At 40.5% G+C, this 24,748-nt stretch overlaps 1 protein-coding gene across 1 annotated transcript in view; it reads right to left on the bottom strand.

The window, feature by feature from the left end:
- AXDND1 (axonemal dynein light chain domain containing 1) overlaps positions 1–9,691 on the bottom strand; it is a 117,938-nt gene extending 108,247 nt beyond the window's left edge. The window contains exons 1-3 of the mRNA XM_044003127.1: positions 9,584–9,691; positions 3,728–3,903; positions 3,173–3,273 (exon numbers count right to left, since the gene is read on the bottom strand). Of these exons, the coding sequence (XP_043859062.1) occupies positions 3,173–3,273; positions 3,728–3,903; positions 9,584–9,686 (380 nt within the window). The 5' untranslated portion in view covers positions 9,687–9,691. The remainder of the gene's footprint in view (positions 1–3,172; positions 3,274–3,727; positions 3,904–9,583) is intronic.
- Positions 9,692–24,748: the final 15,057 nt, after the last annotated feature.

The following is a 24,748-nucleotide window of genomic DNA, read 5'->3' as shown; positions in this document are numbered from 1 at the left end:
CGATTGTAATAATCCAGAAGTGAGGTGATATGAGTCTGCACCAGAGTGAGGACAATGTCAGAGGAGAGAAGGGAGAATGAGAGAAATGTTGCAGAGATGAATTCAAAAGGCCCTGGCAATAGCTTGGATGTGGGGGATGAGAGTCAGTGAGGAATACAGGATGACTCCTACATTGTGAGCCTGAGGGCCTGGGAGGATGCTGTTGCCCTCTAGAGTGACAGGGAAAGTAGGAGAGTGGGAAGGCTTAAAGGGAAAAATAATGAGTCTGGTTTTGGACTTGTTGAGTAGCATCTCCACTGGACATCCAGTTGAGGATAGGTGAAAGGTAATTGGAGATTCCAGATCAAAGGTCAGCAGAAAGGTTATGGCTGTATAGGTAGAGTTGAGAATCTACTGGCTACACATCCAAAATGTTAGCTATCTTTTTTTTTTTTAAGTGAGGCAGTTGGGGTTAAGTGACTTGCCCAAGGTCACACAGCTAGTAAGTGTTAAGTGTCTGAGGCCGGATTTAAACTCAGGTACTCCTGACTCCATGGCCGGTGCTTTATCCACTGTGCCACCTAGCTGCCCCTGTTAGCTATCTTTTACCCAGCTTTATGTGATCTAAAAATATGACAATCATGCATTCTATTGAAATGTAAAGCACTTTGCAAACTTTTAAGCACTATACAGATGTATGTTATTCCTGCTATATCCACAACAACACAGGACCAAACACTATCCTTGGGGTTCACTAGAGACTCTCGCTTCCCCTGCTCCAGGTGGCCATTGACCCGAAAAGCAGTGATTATTCCTTGGCTCTGGTCATTCAGCCCACTTCAAATCCACTTGATTATCACTTGACTCACATCCCTCCAACTTGTAAATGAGGATAGCATAAGAAACTTTGTCAAATATTTTGCAGGAAATTGAAGGAAAATCTATCTAAAGCTTTTCCCATAATCAACAAGTCTGGGCCCAGCATGGTGGTGTGATTATTATACCTATTATTATACCTATATGATAAAGCACTATTGGTTTATTGTGACCCCTAAGTAAATTTCTAAATGGTCAAAAATAGGGTCAAGTAAATGCTCATTAAAGACCATCTTCCAGATTGATATTAATCAGAGCTCTTTTTTTGCCTGGTTGTTCAAATACCTCCACACATACCTCACAGGACTATTGTTCATGCACATTCATATCCCCATTTTGTCCACAAGAAAAGCAAGACTTTTGTCAAGTAAATAGCTTGCAGATAATCTATAATGTCAAATTCATAAGGGGTCAGGAATAAGCCAATAATTGGACTGTGATCAAAAAATGACCCAGGGACGATGTTGTATGCCACAGTGAGAAAGCATAGACATTTTAAATGATCACAAAACACAACAGATAACTAACACAAAGAAGACCCAAGTCTTGGGATGTTCAGCGGGATAATGAACTCAAGAATAATGTTAGCACCCAGAAAGGAAAAGTAGCATGTGAGCCCTTCGTCACCACCCAAAAATATCACCAGAACAATTAGATATAAAGAAGTATAAAAATTCTTGGAACTTTCCTGCAGTGGAATTAGAAAGATTACTGTGGTTATGACCTTCTCTGTAATCCCACATTGAAACATGGAGGGGGAAAAAAATCTCAATTATATGGAACTTTACAAATCCTTGAACTTTGGTTCACCCCCAAAGAAAAAAGTCTTGCACCGAACATATGTAGACAATGAGCAAATCACCTAGTCTCTCTGAGGCTCCATTTCCTCCTCTGTAAATTGAAGATAATTAAAGTGGACTCAGCCTTTTTTGACCGCAGTGTGTTCTTGTGAGAGCCAAATGAAAAAGCTTTGAAAACCATAGATCGCCATGGAAACGTAAGGTGGTATTTTTGTTATTCTAAAAATAGGGTCTAGGAAATTTCTGCCGATTTGAATTAAGACTAATAGATGTTAGCGTGCACTGTGAGGAAAACAAAAGATTAAATAGAATCTAGAAATTACTGGTTTGCTCCTCCCCTCTTCATATTCTGAGAGTCTATTTCTTAGCCTTTCGTCTATACTAGATTTAATATTTGGTTCCATCTTATTCGGCTGCAATGTGAGGGGCAAAGCAGAGGATTTTTTCTCAAATTTTGTTGTTGATGATAAGGGGGCAGGAAAAAAGTTGCCACTTTCCTTCTTCAGGTTGTGGGGATAGGGTAGTGTAAAGCAGGGGAAAGAATGCCGTGGGGGACAGCTAGGTGGCGCAGTGGATAGAGCATGGGCCCTGGAGTCAAAAGGATCTGAGTTCAAATCTGACCTCAGACACTTAACACTTAGTAGCTGTGTGACCCTAGGCAAGTCACTTAACCCCAATTGCCTCACCAAAAAAAAAAAAAATGCTGTATTTGGAAACAATGGACCTAGGTTCAAATCCTAGCTCTGCCATTTATACCCATGAGACTGGGCAGATTACTTAATCTCTTTAGGTCTGAGTTTGCTCCTCTGTTAAGGGAGAGGCTAGATGAGTTGACATCCAAGGACCCTCCTAGCTCTAAACCTATTATCCTATTGAGAATAACCAAGAAAATATCCAACTCTAACATTTTATGATTTCCCATTTCTACCCTTCCCAGGAACCCATGCAGAATTGTATTATGGGCAGCTAGGTGTCACAGTGGATTGTGCACTAAGCCTGGAGTCAGGAAGACCTGAGTTAAAATTCAGTCTCCGATACTTACTAGCTGTGTGTCCCTGGGCAAGTCACTTAACCTCTCTCTCAGCCTCAGTTTCCTTGACTGCAAAATGTTGGTGGGGGGCGGGGTCATAATAGCATCTACCTCCCCCAGGCTTGTTGTATGGATCAAATGAGTTAATATTTACAAAGTGCTGAGCACTGTGTCTGGCACATATCAATTGAGTATCAAGTCTGTGGGTTTGGAAAATAAGAAAAATGACACACACTAAGTCTCTTCTAAAGACACACAGTGTGGCATATCGGATAGAAAGCTGGATTCAGGAAGATCTGGGTTCAAAGCCCACCTCTGACATATGCTGGACAGTATATGATGGAGGGACAGACCCTCCATCAAATCATTAGAGCAGGAAGATGCATTGGTAAAGTTCCTGCCTAGGGATCCGCGAACCAAAGCAGGTCTAGCAAAATGAAGTTTCTTCTACATCACGTCCCTTCCCTTCCTTCACTCTCCCCTTTACCTTCCAGCTCCCGTGAAGGAGACAGGGTTATCCGTCAGGTGTCGGAACTTGTTCCTTCGGCATGGGTGATGCCAAACACCGCTAGTGGCGCGCATGCCAGGCTAAAAAGAAACATAGACAGACAGCGGCCCAGCAGAGGGCGCTCTATTCACATGAAAATCAGACATAGACCCTTGGCTCAACCCCAGAGTTAACAGGTTACCTTAGCATTCATTGTTAACTGTACTGAATAAAAGTATACCAGGGCAGTGGGGAAATAGCAAACATGAGGGTTTCTACCTATGGTCCTATAGTGTTGAACACAGATCATGGTGCTCTAGGAATTATTACATAAAGGGGTAGAAATTAACCACTTCAGTCAATTCACATGAAGATAGTAACATTAATGAGAATGTCAAAGGACAAGTTTCATTCATTCATTTTCATTCATTCGCCTAGGGACCTCAACTTTTTGGGGAAGGTTTATAGATTTCTACCCAAAGAGTTATCTACAAATACATTTTTTTCTGAGAAGGCCCCATGTCAGAAGCTAAAATACCCCCCAAGTTCACATACCTTCATTTCTTTGACAGTTTTGACTTTCTTAGGGGGTAGCAGGGATTCAGGACAACCAAAGGCATAGGCTGCGTTGGTCAGAGACAGAATAATTTCCTCTGGGATGAAATCACACTGGAGCTGGGTTTCCTCAGAGCGGACCAACGCACTAGAATTCTCATCCACCTCAGCAACCGCTAGGAAGTAGTTGGAGAGAAAAGGTAGTTGGAGAGAAGAGCTGCTGGCATTATCTACAGGGAAAAACAAAAAGCTCATCTTTTACAAAAGGAGGCCCAATATTGGGCAGGCGTGAAGGATCCGAGGATGCTGAAAGTTGCATAGGCTGGGGGGTTGGGGTTTTTTTCTATGCATTGATTTTTTTTTTTTTTTAGTGAGGCAATTGGGGTTAAGTGACTTGCCTAGGGTCACACAGCTAGTAAGTGTTAAGTGTCTGAGGCCAGATTTGAACTCAGGTACTCCTGACTCCAGGGCCGGTGCTCTATCCACTGTGCCATCTAGCTGCCCCTACATTGATTGATTTTGAAGGGTTTTTTCATCTCTCTTCTTTGGTAATGATTTGTTATGTGAGATGACTCTCTGGGAGGAAAGAATATAGGGGAAAACTTAGGCTATGTAAAAATAAAAGACATCCATAAAAATTTGTTTTTAAAAAGAGGTAGGGAGAGGTGGGAAGAAAATCTTATCACTAGTTGGTGGCTAAATCTTAAAAAGTCACCTAACTGGGGCAGCTAGGTGGCACAGTGGATAGAGTACCGTCCCTGGAGTCAGGAGGACTTGAGTTCAAATCCAGCCTCAGACACTTAACACTTACTAGATGTGTGACCCTGGGCGAGTCACTTAACCCCAATTGCCTCACTAAAAAAAAAAACAAAAAAGTCACCTAACTAAAAACCACCACTGAAATGGATTCTCTAAAATGAATACTGTTGATGACTTCCAAATATATCATGCTACAGAAAAAATCACTACTTCTAGTTAGAAGTTAGACACTAGTTAGACAGTTGAAAATAACCTGGAATAGGGGCAGCTAGGTGGCACAGTGGATAGAGCACTAGCCCTGGAGTCAGGAGGACCTGAGTTCAAATCCGGCCTCAGAACTTAACACTTAACTAGCTGTGTGACCCTGGGCAAGTCACTTAACCCCAATTGCCTGACCAAAATAAATAAATAAATAAATAACCTGGAATAAAGAAAATCAAATGGATCATGAGTTAGAAAATCTCAGTTTGAGCCCCAATTCTACTACTTATAGCTGTGTAAGCCTGTGAGTCTCATCTGTTAAAATGAAATGTCCAACAGTCAACTGGTAATGTAGGACTTCTCAAGAGAGAGAATGGGGCTGGATATATAGAACCAAGTATGAATCATCAAAGATCATAATTAAATCCATTTTACCTGTCGGGGCTACAGGAGAGTATAGACAAAGAAAAGGGCCCAGGAGAGGCCTTTGGGGAACACTGCCATTAAATGGGGGCATGATAGGGATAGTGAACCAGCAAAGGACACCGAGAAAAAGTGATCAGACAGGTAAGAGAACCAGAAGAGAGCAGTGTCACAAAAACCAAGAGAGGAGAGAGTATTCGGGAGAGGCCAATAGTGTTAAATGAAGACAATCAATAAATGATGAAAATTGAAAAAAGCCATCAGATTTGGCCATTGAGAGATAGGTGGTGGAACAGTAAATTGGTACTACTATTCTGGAAAGCAATTTGGAATTGTGCATATAAAGCCAATAAAATATCCATGCCCTCGGAGACAGCTAGGTGGCACAGTGGATAAAGCGCGGGCCCTGGAGTCAGGAGGGCCTGAGTTCAAATTTGGCCTCACACACTTGATGCTTACTAGATGTGTGACCCTGGGCAAGTCAATTAACCCTCACTGCCCTGCAATATATATATATATATCCATGTCCTTTTACCCAGAGATTCCTTAACTAGGAATATATCCCAAGAATGTTAGTCAATAAGTACTGATAAGTATTGACTGAAATGGTTAATTTCTGCCCCTTTATGTAATAATTCCTAGATCACCATGATCTGTGTTCAACACTATAGGACCAGTAGGTAGAAATTCTCATGTTTGCTGTTTCCCTACACAACCTATGCCTGGGTTGTTAGTCAATAAGTGCTAAGCATAAGCACTTTGGTCCCTGACCTCAAGGTGCTCACAGTCTAATAAGGAGATGGCATGCAAATTACTACATACATACAAGATATAATCTCTTGGTGAAAGGCCTCTTACAGAAGGTGGAATTTGAGCTGAAAGTTGAATGAAGAGAAGCCATGGAGGTAAAAGTGAGGAGAGAAAGTATTCCAGCCATGGGGAACGCTGGGGAAATGAGCTAGGGAAAATGCCAAGAGTCAGGAAATTGAGTTTCTTCTTTAAGGAACAGCAAAGAGATCGGAGTCAAAGGATATATGGGAGGCAGCAAGGTCTTAGAAGACTAGAAAAGTGGAAAGGGGTCAGGTTGTGAAAGGCTTTAAAAACCAAACAGGATTCTATATTTGATTCCGGAGGTTAGAGGCATCCACTGGAGTCTATTGACTGTGGGGCAAGATAGGCCTATGTTTTAGGAAGATCCCTTTAGCAGCTGTGAGTGGAGGATGAATTGGAATGGAAAGAACAACCAATAGGTGATTTCAGGTCTAAGACTAAGGTGATGGAGCAGCTAGGTGGCACAGTGGATAGAGCACGGGCCCTGGAGTCAGGAGGTCCTGAGTTCAAATCCAGCCTCAGACACTTAACACTTACTAGCTGTGTGACCCTGGGCAAGTCACTTAACCCCAATTGCCTCACAAAAAAAAAAAAAGAAAGAAAGAAAGACTAAGGTGAAGAGGGCACCAGGTTGGAGGCAGTGTAAGGGTAGAGAAAGGGACATACATATGAGAGATGACTTTGTCAACACAGTAGATACGTTGGGTGAGTGCAACTGAGGAATCAAGGTTGTTACCTAGGTTGTAAAGCTGGGTATTTGGAAAAATTGTAGTACCCTCTAATAGGAAAATTTGGAAGAGGGGAAGGTTTGTGGTAAAAGGTAATGAGTTTTGTTTGGGATATCTATGAGACATCTTAAGATGTCCAAAAGGTGGTGATATGAGAGCTCAGGAGGGGTCAGGACTGTATGTATTAGATATGGGAATCATTTGCATAGAGATAATAATTGAACTCATAAGATCACCAGGAAAATGGTTGAGCAGTCAACAAGCATTTATTAAGCACCCAAGTAGAGAGTAGAAGGCCTAAGATAACACCTTGGAAGTTAGGAAGAGGGAAGGATTTGGGAGGAAAGGTAATGTTTGGACATGTTGAGTTTAAGATGTCTATGGGACATCTAGTTTGAAATATCCAGTAAGCAGCAGGAGAGGACATACTGATGGGTCAGGAGAGAAGTTAGGACTGGACTAGTTGATCGAGAGACGTCTGTTTGGAGAAGATAATAGAAACAAAGCAAGCTAATAGGATACCAACATGAAATAGTATATAGATAGGGAAGAGAGGAGGGCCTAAAACACAGCACTGGGGGATACTAAGAAGCTGTGAGGAAAATTAATAGACAAGATAGTACATGAAGTGCATGGAGGAAGTGAGTAAATCAGTTTGGCTATAGATAAAAGGTGCTTACTGTTCCATGTCAGTTTACAGAATCAGGAAATAGTAGACCCTATGGCTATGACTCATGTAAGAGGACATAAGCTCAAATACTGATTCTGTCTTTGTGACCTTGGGCAAGTCATTTATCCTTCCCAGTCCTCATTTTTCTCATCTGGAAAGTGGGAGGTTGAACTAAAAGGCCTCTAAGTTCCCTTCCTATTCTATTATTTCAATTAGCAAAGTAATAGGGCAATCTATGACATCCCCTTCTTCACTTTTTTTCTTATTAAACAAGCCTGTATCAAATTGTATACATCTCTTATCATCTAACTAGCTTGAATTTAGAAATACATTTAGAGATAGCTTGTCAGTTTGGTCCAACTCTGTAATGTTTTGAACATATAGTTCTTGGTACATTTCTCAAAAAAAAAAAAAACTTTGACTATGAATAATAACTTATATATAGAGAAAAATCACATGGATCATGATAAATCTTTCAGTGGAGCCACCAATAGCAAGTATCTGTTCCGTGGAAGCCAAGAACAAATTCTGTTGTCAGTGAAAATGGGAAAATGTATAATGTGGCATAATATCTATCCAGAACAATAAGGAATTGTGATATGAGCAAGCTTTTGGCATCTGGATGTAGGAAAAAATCTCCTTACTTCTTATCTTCAGTTTAGGTTTTTATTTATTTAAGAATTATAGCAGGGGCAGCTAGATGGCGCAGTGGATGGAGCACCGGCCCTGGATTCAGGAGTACCTAAGTTCAAATCTGGCCTCAGACACTTAACACTTACTAGCTGTGTGACCCTGGGCAAGTCACTTAACCCCAATTGCCCTGCCAAAAAAAAAAAAAGAATTATAGCAGTAAGTAAAGGAAAATATCAACAAAATCTAGAAAAAGAGGTAAATAGAAAAAGATTTTTAAAAACCCAAACAAACAGAAAAATAAGGCTTCAGAGAGGCAGCCTTGAAATTAAGAAGATCTGGGTTTAAGTCGTACCTCTGACCAACACTGGATGCCTGGCCCTGATGTATAACCTTTCGGGGTACCACTCTTCCCCTGCTAGTACCTTCACCCAGAGATTATCTCCCACATAAACTGTATCTTGTATATTTGTAGTTGTTTGCATGTTTTCTTCCCCCATAAGACTGTGAGCTCTTCAAATGTAACTGCTTCGTGCCACAAGCAGCTATGTAAGAATCTGCAGATCATGCACCTATCTGCTTTGGTAGAGAGTGATTTCCTCATTGAGAGATTCCAATTCCAATGAAATCACTGATCCCTCCTTGCCTCCTTCCCCCCCCCCCCAAACGAAACAAAACAAAAACAACCCAAAAAACCCAACAAGGTTCCCTAGAAATCTATACATTTCTTGGGTATGTATATTTACTATCTCATGAACCAAATGTAACTTCCTTGTGGTTAGGGATCATAGGTCTAGAAGCATAAAGGGACCTTAGAGGCCATCCAATCCAAGTCCCTCATTTTAAAGATGAGGAAACTGAGGCGAAAGGAGGCTAAATGACTTGCCCAAGATCATACAGGTGTTAAGAATCAGAATACTGATTTTAACTCAAGTCCTCTGATTCCCAAGACAATTAGTGCTCTTTCCACTATATTATCCTGCTTCTGTACAGCACTTAGCACAGTGCCTGGCACATAGTAGGTCTTAATAAATATTTATTGAATTGTTCATATAACCCATAGGCTGTTTAAAATAGAGTTAATTCAAAACAATATAAAACAAGACTTGGCAATAAAACTATATGCAGCTCATGAGACATCCTGAAACTAGGTGTTTTGCTGCATTTTTTAATTACTCTTTTTTTCTTTCTTTTTTTAGTGAGGCAATTGGGGTTAAGTGACTTGCCCAGGGTCACACAGCTAGTAATTGTTAAGTGTCTGAGACCGGATTTGAACTCAGGTACTCCTGACTCCAGGGCCGGTGCTCTATTCACTGCACCATCTAGCTGCCCCTATAATTATTATTATTTTTTTTTTTAGTGAGGCAATTGGGGTTAAGTGACTTGCCCAGGGCCACACAGCTAGTAGTTTTGCTGCATTTTTTAAAATCACTCTTTTACCTTTATATTTTTTTTTTATGTATGAGGTATTTACTTTTACCTTTATTTAAACATGTTATTAGAAAAGTCATATAGTCTTAAGTACATTGCCAATCCAAATGGGGGAAAGTGAATAAGGGATGTTTTACACCTCAGGATAGAATTGTGCAGGATACTTTCTTGGCGAGCTTTTACCTATCTCCTCTTCATCAGTGGCCTTAAAGTCCAGAGCTTCTTTCCCCTCAGAAGTTGAGGGCTGGACTGGCGGCAATGAACCAGACTTTTTATTTTTAGACATGGTGAGTAGCAACTGTTATTCCTTTACTCAGTGTTTCCACTTCCAATTACCAACACAGTCCTAAGAGATAGAAAAATATTTAAAAGGTCACAAGGTGACAGAGTTAAGGTGGTAAGAATGGAGAGACTACAGCTTTCGTTCATGGTGAAACAGTGGGAAGGGCTCACGGGATTTGAAATCAAAGAACCTGGGTTCAAATCTCAGCCTTGGCTTTTACTGACTGTGACCTCGGGTCAGTTTCTTGACCTCATTCACCCTCCGTTTCCTCAAATGTCAAACCGTGGGGTTGGACTCGAGAACCTCTGGTCCTTCCCTAGAATCTCTTAAATTCATTAGCCTAAATGATTCTGCCTGGGTTGGGGATGGGAGCCACAAGAGGTTCTCAGAGGGGCTGGACGTAGGGGAGGCTGCCAAAGAGGGCGGGGGAAGGGGGAGGGCAAGTTCGGCTCCCACCAGCGTCTGGCCTGGAACGGAGATTCCCGTCCGCCGGCCGCAGCCCGTCTAAGTCCTGTTCTCCGCCCTGCAAACCGGTCCACTCTACAGGAAGGGCCTCGGGGATGGGGGTGGGTGGGGAGGGGGCCTGGCCATTAGAGGAAGGATTCCCACCACTTCTGTGGAGGGGTAACGTCAGCCTCCGCCTCCCAAGTACAGCGGCAAACCAGCTGAAGCCGCAGTGAAACTCCCCCCACCCTGCTTCCAACCACGTTACCCTCGCGCTATTGGGCCAAGGGACTTCGCCATGGACGCCAGATCGTCGCCATAGAAACCGAAGGCCTCCCGGGCCTTAGCAACAGTCAATAATAGCTGTTTACATCAAAGCCTGAGCGGAAGGCGAGGAATTCAAACGCTTGCTTGCTTTTACGGCTTCCCTGGCAAACCTCTTTGGAATTAAAAATATCTCTTTAGATAGGGGTTTTAGGAGAGTCTATAAAGGGGCAGGAAAGCTGTCTAGAGAATTTAGCGTTTTTAACAAGGCTCCTGCTTCGAAGACAAAAGGGACCTTTTAGCGCCCTTCCGAGGGATAACGGTGCCAGTGCGCGTGCGCCCAAAGTGGTCTGTTATTTGGTCTTCTGTGAAATGTACTCCTGGTATTTCCAGATAACGTGGGTGAAAGGGGTAGGAAGTGAAGCAGGGAATCCATCTGTATAATACATTGACTCGTGGACGTGAGAGGCTGCATTTGAGTTGGACTGGGGGTCAAATTTCTTCCTTGATATTTACCATATGACCATGGGCAAGGCAATTTAACCACGCAGAATCTCAATTTTCTATTTATCTCTCCCTCCCCACGCTCCCACTCCGAAGCAATAATAGTAGCTAACATTTATATGAGCATTTATTAGCATTTAAGCTTAGCAAAGGGCTTTACATACATTATTAGCTGATTAAATCTTCGTCACAACCCTAAAAAGGTAGGTGCTATTATTATTACTCTTTTACAGATGGGGAAACTGGCTGGCAGGTTCAAGGACTTGCCCAGGGCTACACAGCTAGTAAATGTTTGAAGTGGAATTCGTATGTAATTAAGCCTCCCTGGCCCTGTCCACTTCGGTTAATACCAAATGATAATTACTTGCGTTATTTTGTTAAATAAAACGTTTTTATTTAAAGTCAGGCATAGGGAGCAAAAAAAAATTGAAAAATTATTTGACTACAAATGTGTGAGGGAAAAGTTCATCCTCTTCTCAATAATTCTCAGGAACTCAGCATCGAGGTGACAAAGGCTTAATTCTCATGAGGAGGTACCCTAGTGTGCAGCTAGTGGGTGCCCAGAAAGGAGGCTCGAAGGCCCTGTTTTATACCCTAGTCCCTAACGCGAATGGACCTTCCCCTTTTTCATCACTGGTGGGGTTACAATATAGGCGCAAAAACTAGCTAATCGGAATGCAGTATTCCCACCCCTCCTCCTTGTATGGGCATGACTCAGGAGTGGATCTTATACTTCCTTATATGGACACAACTCTGGAGCGGACCTTATTGAGACCAGGGCTCCTTCAACCATGTGACCTTGCTAACCTGAGGGGGAGGAGGGGATCTGAGACCTTTGTCCTACAAACAGGTCAGGGGAGTATGACTGACTGTTATATCCACATTGAGAGGAGACAATTATCCATTTCTCACAAAATGGATGACTTGTAAAAAAGGGCAGGTAGGTGGGGCAGTAGATATGTGGATTGTGAGCCCCTTGAGGGCAGGGACAGACTGCCTTTTTGGGTATTCTCCGAGCTTGGCGCCGTGTTCCAGGTAATGGGAGATAGCCAGATAAAATGCCGGAGCCAAGAGTTGGAGTGTCTGGATAGTGGAACAGCCAGGAGGTCAGTGTCACTGGGCCAAAGAATATCTTGCCATGGGGGAGTCAGATGCAAGACTGGACCAGTAAGAGGGAATTAGGTCAAGAAGGACTTTGAATGCCAAACAGAACATTTTGTACTTGTTCCTGGAAGTGATAAGGAACTGTTAACCTGGAAATTAAGGAAACAATCAATATAGGAGAAATAAGGTCTTTAATCGGGGCAGAGGAACTATAGCTTGTGGTATCTCTAAGCTCGGAAGCTAGGAATACCCCAAGATGGGAACAGAGGACTGGGTTTTAATGGGGTAACAGAACAAAAAGATTGCTCCAGAGTGACATATAGCTAATTAATGTAAATGAACCATTGACAAAAGAAATGATAGAACAGCTCTTAATTTAAGTATAGGCGTTACTGACTCTGAATAGAAACTGCTTAATGCAGGTGGACCCTTTTTACATAATAACATAAAGTCCAGGGAGTAAGGTGGGGAACATTGGGAGGGGATAAGTTGCTTGGGGGAAGGTCCATAAGTCCATCAAGAGTCTTTAAATGACAAAGACAGTCAGCCCCAGGCAATTCACCTGCCTGGGAAAGAGGGGACTGGGTGGGGAATCAGTTCTCAGTAAATTTTGTAGTTCTCAGAACCAATGGAGTTTACCGAATAGGGGGATGACATGATCAGATCTGTGTTTTAGGAAAACCCGCTTCGATGGTTGAATGGAGGAGGATTAACTGGAGTGGGGAGAGACTTGGGGTAGGCAGATGAACCAGCAGCTATTGCAGTAATCCAAGCGTCAGGTGAAGAGGGCCTGCCCTAGAGTGGTGGCAGTGTCAGAGGAGAGAAGGGAGGACGTAGGTGAAATCAACCAGCCTTAGCTGCAACAGATCAGACTTGCATGGTGAGAGAATGAGGAATCCAAGATGTGGAGTCCAAGGGGCAGCTAGGTGGCGCTGTGGATAAAGCACCGGCCCTGGATTCAGGAGGACCTGAGTTCAAATGCGACCTCAAACACTTGACATTCACTAGCTGTGTGACCCAGGGCAAGTCACTTAACCCTCATTGCCTGGCTAAAAAACAACAAACAAACAAGATGTGGAGTCCAGGAATCCCTAGCTTGTGAGCCTAGATCTCAGCTGATTTTTGCAGTCAAGATTTAGGTCTAATCTGGCCTCAGAAATTAATTAGCTCTGTGACCCTGGTCAAACACTTAACCTCTCTCTGCCCCAGGGTTCAAATAAGATAATATTTGTAAAGCTCTTTGCCAAGCACTACATAAATGGTAACTATTATTATTATTATTATTATAATGCCGCTGCCACTTTACATATCCAGTCTTCTTATCCTTTTGGTTTCCTACAAGATTCCAGACTTAGGCCAGAGCTGCACAGATGTGCTCCATGGGGTTGCTTAAGAACATAACTTTGATCCCTTTAAGCTTTGGTGGTTCTGTTCAGTCCCATCTGACTTTTCTAGGCAAAGATACTGAAGTAGTTTGCCATTTCCTTCTCCCATAGATTAAGCGACTTGCCCAGGGTCACATGGCTAGTGAGTGTCTAAGACTGATTAGAAATCAGGTCTTCCTTACTCCAGGCCTAGCACTCTATCCAGTGAGCTTCCCAGCTGCCTCGGGGTCATCAGCCAGTTGGTAAATTCAGTGAACTTTATCTCCAGTGACCCATCCCTCTCCTTTCCCACTCCCATCCCCTCCAGATATTGGGGCCTCTACAAGGATCACTCCATTAAGAATGCTGATGTAAGTTGAGTGACTAATTTAGCTGTATGTGACCTTGGACAAGTTCGGTCAGCTCCCAGTTTCAAAGAGGACATTGGCAAATCCCTTCTAGCTCTAAAGTTCTGACTCACTCCCTGTGATTCTGAAACATACCCTTGGGAAAAAAGGATCTACTTAACTCAAGACTTTCTGGATTGCTTCACCAGGCACGAACCTTCCCCCAGAGCCTAACAGAAGTTCATAATAAATGTTTGAACAGAATAAGACCTGGGATCGTAAATTTAGAGCAGCAAGGCACCTCTGGTGTCATCCAGTTCAACCTACTCGTTTTACCGGTGAGGAAACCGAAGCCTGGTATGGCTAAATTGTTGCACAAACCCCTCTGACTCCAATTCCAGCAGTTTCCACAGTCTTATAATGTCTCCATAAACTTTGCCTTCAACTGAATAGGGAAAACAAAATGTGACAGAAGTAACTTTACTAGAAATGGAGTATTGGGAGTGTGATCAGTGATGTGAGTGACACGCTGTCTTTTTGCCTGTTTTTGTTTTGTTTTGTTTTTCATTGCCCCACAAAAAAAAAAAATTAAAAATGAGAAATAATGAAGAGGGTTACTGAAAAACCTGGGAAGACTTGTATGAAATGATGTTAGGTGAAGTGAGCAGAACCAGAAAGACAATGTATATAATAATTGCAATAATATGAAGATAATCAATTTAGTAACTCTAATCAAAACCATGACCAAACACATTTCCAAAGGATTACTGATGAAACGTGCTGTAAAGCTCTAGATAGAGAGCCAATGAACTCAGTGCAAACTGAAGTGCATTTTCTTCTCTTTAATTTTTTTTTTATGTGTAATGTGAGAATTTGTTTAGTATGGTTATATATATGTAATAGGTTTTGGTTTTCTTGCCTTCTGAATGAGAGGGAGAAAAAAATTTTGTACAGAAAATAATATTTTAAAAAACATAGATCTATCTCAGCATAAAGGGAGGCATATTGAAGTTCCCTCTATTATTATAGTTTTGTTGTCTATTTCTCCCTGTAAACCATTTAATTTTTCCTTGAAGTATTTATACACCATGCTGTTCAGAATATATATGTATACATATATGTGTGTGTGTATGTTAAGTACTGATTTTGTACCTTTGTTTATGGTACCTTTCAGCCAAATGTAGTTATCTTTTTTTTAAAAAAAAAAGTCTGTATTTGCTTGTTTTGTCTGATAGCATGATTGTTACTCCTGTTTGTTTTTTTTTAGTTCAGCTGAAACATAATAGATTTTGCTTCAGCTCCTTATTTTACCTATGCCAATCTTTATTTGGTTTAGATTGTGAGCTCCTTTGAGGCATGGACTATTTTTTGTCTCTTTTTGTATCACCATGTGCTTAGCACAGTGCCTGGCACATAGTAGGCACTTAATTGTTAATTGACTGATCAACTGTATGTATGTATGTAAGTATGGTTCTTTTAAACAACATTCTGCTTTCTAATACAGTCTACAATTTTCTCCTACTTTATTGGTAAGTTCATTTAATTCATATTCATAATTATCATTATTGTGCATTTCCTTTCATAGTATTCCCTTAAACTTTTTCCTCTTTGCCTTCCACTTCCTACTTTACAAAGAGTGGTGGAAAGAATTGTAAAACTAGTAATCAATGCTTTATGCACTCTTCTTTAACTCCTTGCCTCTCTTCCCCTCAGCCAGACAACCTCAAGTTGTTACCCTTTCTTTCCTTTTAAACTTGTCTTCATGAGCCTCTCTCCAAGGATGCAGCTTATTTTGTTCAAAACAATCCCTTAAGGAGTTGCTCTTCCTCTCCTTTTTCAGTTCCCTTGTTTCCTTCTTGAGTTGAATGTATTTCTAGATCAAATTGATGTGTTCTACCCTTCCTTGACCAGTTCAGATGAAATTGAGGTTCAAGTGAAACCTACTCCTCCCATCCCTCTTTGTTTTTTTTTTTTACTTATTCTCTGATTGTGTTCTACTGTCTTCTTCTCCTCTAGTATATTCCATTTCCCCTGCTTTTTCTTTCTGTTATTATCATCAAAACAAAACAAAATCACTTCCAGGCCTTTTGTCTGTGACCCTTAAAAATATTAGGGTTATAAGAGAACAAATGTTTCTTTCCCTCTAATTAGAATGTAGACACTCCAAACTTTTATAATCCCTTCCAATTGCTCAAGTGTATTGGTTTGTGTTTCTTTTTATTTCTATGTTTATATTTCCAAGTTTCTACTCAACTCTGGTCTTTTCAATAAGATGCTTACATCTCTATTTCATTCAAGGTCCATCTTTCCCCTGGTAAAAGTTTACTCAGTTTTGCTGTGTACATTCTTTGTTATAAGCCCATATCTTTTGTCTTCTGGAATACAGCACTGTATTTCAAGCTCTCCTCTTCTTTATATAGTAGCTGCCAAATCTTGTGTGATTCTGACTGTAGTTCCTCAGTGCTTGAATCTTTCTGGTTGCTTGTGGCATTTTTTTTCCTACCTAGATCTGCATTTTGTCTATGGCATTCCTGGGAGTTTTTATTTTTAAGTCTCTTTCGAGAGGTAACCAATAGATTTTTTTCCCCGTTTTCACTTTGTCCCCTGGTTCTAATAGGTCTGAGAAGTTTTCATTTATCATTCCTTGAAATATATATGTTCTGTTTTTAGTCATGACTTTCAGATTTTAGATTTTCTCTTTAAACTTTTCTATATAGATTGTTTTTGTTATGAGATACCTTGCATTTTCTTCTTATTTCAATCTTTGGACTTTGTTTTAACAATTTCTTCTTGTCTCATGGAAAAAGGTTTGTACCTCCTCTTCAACTAAGCTGTAAATTCTACTTCCAAATCAACTTGGAAGCTCTCATTTCTTTTCCAGTTCTTTTCTCTAGAAAAATCCTTTTACTTAGGGGCAGCTAGATGGCGCAGTGGATAGAGCACCGGCCCTGGAGTCAGGAGGACCTGAGTTCAAATTCGGTCTCAGACACTTAACACTTACTAGCTGTGTGACCCTGGGCAAGTCACTTAACCCCAATTGCCTCACTAAAAAAAAAAAAATCCTTTTACTTGTAAGATGGTTAAAACAATACCAATAAACTCTTGCATTATTTCTCCCCAAAATTCTAGTTAATTTTGTGGTCGCGCTTTTTCTTTCAGACTTTGCTTGTAGATGTTGTGGAGTTAGTTTTTTCTTCTGGGACTGTGATTTGGGTATTCTCAGCTTCATAAGAGCTCTTTATTGTGGGTGAGGATTTTTTTATAGTTGTACATTCATTATTCCAGCCTCACTTACCTAACTGGGACTTTGTGATAGGACTAGGTTCTCTGTACTTCTGGAGAACATGCTAGGACATGAATACATGAATTTTATTCTCTGAGGTCCTACTGCTTCTTTCTCCAAATATTAGATACTGTGTCTGTCAAGGATCTCGGGCAATTCAGGTTGAGGACCTTCAAAGTTCTAGCTTGCCCCAAATTCTCAGATCTAGGGTAAAATCTAAGTTGCATTTCTCATTTGAACTTGGCAAACTCTCAAATGCTTTGGGCCTGGGCAACATAACTGCAGACTTCTGGTTGGAGCAGTAGTAGGCTGCTACTGGTCCTAGGTCCTGTCAGCTAGTAGCTCAAAGACTCTACAGATTTAGTGCAGCAGAACTGTAGGCCCTTCCCTTGGTCCTGTTCCCTGCCCTCGTTATTTAGCTGTAGACCCCAACCTAGTTCTGTGGAATTATTTTATGATCCCACTCTGTGGTCAATGCTGCATAGCTGTTTCTTCTGTTCATCCTATTTGTCTACACTGGATCCAAGATCTCTTCTTAACCTAGTACAAAGACAGCCACAGGTCCTGACTGTTTGCAAAGTAGAATACTTCCCATAGGACTTCCTGGATGGACCCTCTCCCCAGAGCCCACAGACCTCCGGGTATCACTTTTTGCTAATCTGGACTGGAAAAATGACCCACTGAGGTTTCTTCTTGGATTTCCTAATCTCAACTATCTGGTGCTCTTGCTCTTTTTGTCAGTAATCACGGGAGAGAACTGGGCTGTATTCCTTCCTTCTACTCTACCATCTTTGCCTATCTCCCCCATCCCTTCTTTAACCTTTCTTTTTTTTCTCCCAAAATAACTCTCATAAAAGGAACATTTTTGTTCTCTGCCTTCCACACTAGCTTCATTTTGAGGTTTAGCACTGCAGACAATTTTTACATGGCCATGCCACATTCACATCATTCTGTTACTTGCTCTTTTTTCTTCTTTACATGCTTTTTTAAACATACAAGTTGACTGACAAATCCTCTTTGAAACTACATCAGTCTGTTCCAAATGTTCATATTTTCCTTTCTTAGTGGATTCTCAGAATTTCACTCCTGAATTTTCCTCTCTTCAATGACTCCCCCTTTAGAAGTTTGGTTCATGAGATCCTTACTATCCTTCCTTGGACCCCTTTGAAATTTGCTCCTCTTGAATCTAGGATACAAGCTAAACTAAGTCTCATCTTCTATGACAGACTCTAGGAGGGAGCGGTCACTTCCCCACAAAGTTCTCATTCCCACCTCAGCAACTAGTTCCTCACTATTAGCGAGTCAGACCTAGAATTGATTTCTCGTTGCCTCCTCCAGTTTTTGAAAGATGAAATTTTCATTAAGGACAGAAGTTACTAGCTGCTCTTCTTTGGGAAGAACAAGAGCTCCAACAAATATCTGAATAACTTGAGTACCCCTCTCCTCCCACTGCCTTGAACACGGCTATATCATGTCAGGCCCCACATCTATTTCCTCATTCTACCCAAGTGATTTTTAGTAGGCTGATATTGACTTCATCATGAGTATATTTCTTAATATGTAATGTCATTGTGAGCTTTTACCCATCCTCTTTTACATGGTATAACCCAGCTAGAGACATATGCTAATCTAATGCCATAGAAACTCAAGGTCAAATTGACCTCTTTATATGAGGATCCCTAGCTTCAGTCAGTCAATAAACATTTATTTGCTACCACTGTACTAACCACTAGGGATACACAAGAGGCAAAGGACAGTCCCTCTTATCAAGGAGCTCACAGTTTAATGGAGGAAACAACAAGCAAACATATACAAACAAGCTTTATATATGATAAATAGGAAATAATTAACAAAGGGAAGGCACTAGAATTAAGGAAGTTGAGAAAGGTTTCCTGTAAAAGATAAGATTTTAGTTAGACTTGAAGAAAGCTGGGGAAGCCAGTGAGTGGAGATGAAGGAAAACACTCCAGGCATGGGAGAACAGCCAATGAAAATGCCTGGAATCAAGAGATGGCAGGGAAAAGGCCAGTGTTTCTGCATCAGATTGCAGAGTACTTGGGATGGGTGGGTGATATAAAGTGTAAGAAGACTAAAAAGGTAAAGGCAAGGGGGCTATGTTATAATGGTCTTTGAATACCAGAGGACTTTGCATTTGATCCTTGAAGGCAGTAGGGAGCCAATGGAATTTGAGTAGTGGGGTTAACACAGTCAGATCTTGGGGGCAGCTAGGTGGCGCAGTGGATAGAGCACTGCCCCTGGAGTCAGGAGGACCTGAGTTCAAATCCGGCCTCAGACACTTAACACTTACTAGCTGTGTGACCCTGGGCAAGTCACTTAACCCCAATTGCCTCACTAAAAAAAAATAAAACTTAGCTAGAATTTTAACCCTTAACAGATGGCTGAACACGAAGAGGAAAGCTAACCCTCAGTCTTCTGATCTTCTGGTTGGGTAAGAAATTTCCCCTCCCTCTCCCTTTAACTGCTAAGTACTGGCATACTGGCTGTGTTTTTCCTTTGAATTTTTTCGAATGGACCTTTTAAACTCCCTAATTACCCTATTTTTGATTTTAGTCTGTTTAACCAGACAAATGGGAGATAAGATCATGTTAATGCTTTGTTTTTGTGGATTTTCTATTTTTCTTTTTATTTTTGTTAAAAGAGCCAGCAACTTACTCACACAAGGAAATATCTCTCCCTCTCCCAACCATGCTTTTTCAGAGAAACCTGAAGAGATTCCCGCAGCTTTTCCCAGTTCTAACACTAATTGTTGCTTTAATTTTGCATGCCTGGAGGCAATGACCCACCCTCTAGAAGCTTTTAATCCCCTAGCACCTGGAGGCAAAGTGGGGGAAGAGGAATCCAGGCCTGAGTTCAAAATCAAGTCTGATTCAAATTGCTCTGGTCCCTCCCCTCCTCTCCAGACCCCACCCTCTACTCCTCCTATGGCCAAGCCCATAGCTTCCCCTGCCTGGGAAGTCCAGAGATCTGATGCGCATGCTCAACTTTTTCTACCTGCATTTGCAGCTTCAGGCTCAGCCCTTCCCCGGCCTGGCTGTGCTTTTGAGACAATCTTAGAAAACTCTTTAAATTCCAGATATGCTCGTTTTGTTCATAATTTTGCTAACCTGCTTTTGTCTTTAATTAGTAATCTTATAAAGCATTTGTATGGTGAAAAGCCCGACAGACAATGTAGAGGGGTTAAAGAAGAAAAACTTAAGCTGAATAAGAATGACAATCATCAACATAGTTCAAGACTCTGCTTCTTTTGCCATGGAAGGGTATATATTGTACAGAAATGTAGAAGTAAGCAGCAAGGTATTGATATGAGTATTGGGGATTTTAGATATCGGAATCAAGAGTGTTCTGAATTCACTCAGATTATTAATGTCAGTTCAGAGGTTACATAGGATTTCTATGCTATTATATATACATTTTGGAATTAATGGTATAGGTTTATTTTCATAGAGATTTTAATGCTTTTGAGATTGTGTCTTATACTTAGTTTCTAAAACAAGGAGAATATTTGTAAAAGCTTTTTATAGTCATGTGATCAAGTTTATATTTTGTAATACTCTTATTAATATTAAGTTCATATTCATTTAGATTTCCCTAGTTTGAATTTCATTGTCTTTTATTATTCCACGTGTATTTTCTTCTGTTCATTCATCTATCTAATTTTGAAACATGGTTTTGATTTCATAATACAATGTTAATTCTAGGAGTATTGTGCTCCCATATTCTGAGTTATTTGTTTTTGCTATTTTTTCTCAACTGATTATTTGATCAAACTCTTTAAAGCATTTCCCTGGCAAATTGTTTGCCATGGCAAGTGTAAATTGATTCTAGAAGTATTATTTTTGATAAGCATATTCCAAAAAAAAAAAAAAAGAGAGGAACATTTGTAAAAGTTGTCTGAGATTGTGTTGTGCTTTAACTTGTATTTAAATATGTTCAGATTTTTCAAAAAAGTAATTGTATACTAAGTTAAAAAAAGGGGTATTATTTGAAATTGTTGCATAATTATATATTGTGTTCTGAGTCAAGATGTATTCACATTTTTTGCAATCATTTATTATCCTCAATTTTTAAATCCATATGAGACTTGGATTATGGGAATTTATCATTTAAGACATTAATTGCCTTTATTCTGAGTTATCAGATGCCAGTTGGCCAAGATGCCATCCAATCACAAGAGGAATACATGCAAGAGCAGACACTGAACTGTCACATGAGGGGAGACATGCATGAAGTCAAGGTACGGCCGAGGGAACGGCTTTTGACAAATGTTGAGGTTGGATTCTCTTGGTTTAATATTTTATTCTCTTTTTCCCCACAATATTGTACAGATGGCTGGAAGTATTCATCCCACCCATCTCACTTCTACACCTGGCTTCTATGCTCCCTCCTATATGCCTGATGCCATGGACCATTTCAGTCCCATGCATCTGATTAAGTCTGACTCAGTTTCCTCCAATATGTTTGGTGGCATGGACATGTATTCCATCCACCTATTTTAAGCCTGGCATACTGCATGGACAGTATATATTGCTCAAGTGTGGGAATGTTCATATCCCATCATTTCTCTGTTCTTTTATGGTAACCCCCATAATTATCTCAGGTGTCATGATAAATACAGTGTTGAATTTGGCCTTGACACCTGTTACCAATTATATTAGATTTTTTAATTTCTCATAATGGCATGAGGATAATTAGGCAGATGATGCAAAAAGTGATAAAACAAAGATAAAAATTATTTTTATTAATTAATATTGCAGCAATTGTCTTCTCAATTACCCTCCATAAGGGGGACTATAGTAATATTATAATTTTAAAGAATGGTTCAATTTTTGTTTTATTATATGTTTCATGTGTAACAACTAAGATTCTGAATTCCCTTAGACATGTTTTTGAGAACTTTCATTGTTGGATTTGATTATTGACAAAGCTATTTTAAAGTTGTGTTAAGCTCAATTTTGTAGGAAATTTCCTGGCTGATTACCAGCATCCACACATCAACCCCTGAAAAGACTTCCATTCTACGACTACACCTAGAGGACATCTGAGAAAAGACTTTCAGAGACTTTAAATGAACAGTTTTGATTTGTTGTTTTTGTTGTTTTTTTCTCTTTCTGTTATAATATACACCATCTGTAACATGTATTCTCTGCAGAGGCCCTCCCTTTGCAAGACTAATGTCAAAGCGTCAGTTCATGAGGACAAAAAATCGCCCCTCTGGACAAAACTTTCCTCTCTTCCTTTTCTATATTGTTGTTCACATATTATTAGTTAGCAATAGTTATTATATTCTTTTTACTGTTCCGTCAAGGAAACATTTTGTTTCTTGAGGAACAACAGGGGGGACTGTAACGATTGGAATGACGCCACCTGCTGGATACTTACTGTAGAAGAGTTCTGCCCATGAAGGGAAGGTCTTTGAGGGCAAGACCAGGAGTCAGGAAGTGATGCAGACTAGTGGGAGGAGGAAGGAAGAGACTGGCGCTCAGTCTCGGTCTTTTTTCCTGAGGACGCTGGCGGAGAAGGGAGCTAGAAATGTGCTCTCCCTTTAATAGATAGGAATCTAGGCCTTTCTCTCTCTCTTTACCAAATTCTTATTCTCCTTAATAAATGCTTAAAAACCTAACTCTTGCTAAAGCTTATAATTTATTGGCGACCACTCATTAGATATTTTAGACAGTTTAGCTAGAATTTTACCCCTTAACAAACTTAAAAAAAAAAAAAACAGTCAGATTTATGCTTTAGGAAAAATTACTTTGACAGCTGGAGGATAGACCCAGATGGTGTAGGGAGAGATTAGAGGCAGGCAGCCCCACCAACTGGTTATTGTAATAATCCAGGGATGAAGTGATAAAAGTCTGCACTAGAGTGGTGGCAGACAGAGGAAAGACAGGGACATTTTTGAGATATGTGGCAGAGAAGAAATCAAAAGGACTTGGCAGCAGATTGGATTTGTGTGTATGAACCAGAGAGCAGGAACTGTTTTTGTTCTTCCTTTGTATTTTCAGAGTTTAACAGAGTTTAACTACCTGGCACATAGTAAGTGCTTACAAATGTTCAATGAATTGAATGAATTGAATCATCCTCCCCTTTATGAGTAACAATAAAATTTTAACTGTTTTCATGGGACCTTTCTGCTTTTCATCTAAACTATCCCATCCCCTTCTATCCTGCAGTCATATACTCTGTATGATTTTTTGACATAAAATAATTGACATAACACAGGACACACTTTTTAGCAGGTTGGTTCCTGCCATTTTTCAGTGTCTTTGGTGTCTATTACCATTTTTTGTTTTGTTTTTTGTGGGGCAATGAGGGTTAAGTGACTTGCCCAGGGTCACACAGCTAGTAAGCGTCAAGTGTCTAAGGCCAGATTTGAACTCAGGTACTCCTGAATCCAGGGCCAGTGCTCTATCCACTGCGCCACCTAGCTGCCCCCACCTATTACCTTTTAAACCTTTTTCCTAGTCACTTTTATTGGTCTTAGTCTTTTTATATGTCTTAAGAAATACATTTCAGGTAGAAAAGAAAACCCATATAACACTAATATATATACACACAATATATACATCAAATATCGTTCCGTCTTTCTCAAATTTGAAATGTAATTCTACATAAAACACTAAGTGAAGAAACTGCAAACAACATGTATAAGAAAACCCCATGTGACACCTGCCTCTTTTATACCGAAGCAATGAATCCTTTTCATTAAGAAAAAATGAAGGGGGCGGCTAAGTGGCGCAGTGGATAGAGCACCGGCCCTGGATTCAGGAGTACCTGAGTTCAAATCCGGCCTCAGACACTTGACACTTACTAGCTGTGTGACCCTGGGCAAGTCACTTAACCCCCATTGCCCCGCAAAAAAAAAAAAAAAGAAAAAAAAAATGAAGGTAGTTTAACTGAACCCAGTTTAAATAATAACACAAAGGCTGGTATTTTTCCAAATATATTTATTTATCATGTTCTTCGTCTGAGCATTATTTCTCCATTTCTTATATATTTCAAAGTTTAAAAAAGGCATCGTGTCTGTTTAAAAAGTCAATCCTAGTACAATGAATACTAAACAAATTTGTAGTACCAGTGATCAGACAAATAAGGACTCAAGGGGAAAAAACCAGGCACTCAGAAAAATCAGATGAAAAAGGATCAGAACTCTGCTAAGTATGTAAAAACAACTTCAGCTTTGAGGTATACCCTTGGTTTTCCTTGGAATCATATTGTAGATAATGTACAATTTGTGAATGGTCCAGACAAAGGAAGCTGCTGCTCCAGCGCAGCCAGCAGCATCCTCACTGGGGGACAACCCAGTCCGTTCCTTGGCACAGTTGCTCACCGAGTTTCAACTCCACAACTGTAGCTGCTGCTAAAATGTCAGCACTGATTGGGGGGTGGATGATGTTCCCATGTTACAAATGCACTTAAAACAAGACAGAACAATAACAAAAACACACACCTACCACTTAAGATAAACAAAAAGGAGAAGATCAACACACAACAGCTGCTCAGTTATAAGGTCAGCAAGAACCTGGGAGCCAGCTCTAGTGGGAGGGGAAAAACACTGAAAATTGACCATGAAGTTCTACTAAAAGCACAAAGGCAAATAAAGGTTTTCTCCGGCTACAGGCTCTCATTCTAGCTTTGGCAGCTGACAATGTGAACCACGGCTTAACTTGGAAAGAAGGAAAAGCACAGAGGTCCGGACGGATACCACGGAAAACAGGCCGCTTTTGGACATTCCTC

The sequence above is a fragment of the Dromiciops gliroides genome, chromosome 4, assembly GCF_019393635.1.
Source record: "Dromiciops gliroides isolate mDroGli1 chromosome 4, mDroGli1.pri, whole genome shotgun sequence".
NCBI lineage: Eukaryota > Metazoa > Chordata > Mammalia > Microbiotheria > Microbiotheriidae > Dromiciops > Dromiciops gliroides.
This window is presented reverse-complemented; position numbering and strand designations above follow the sequence as displayed.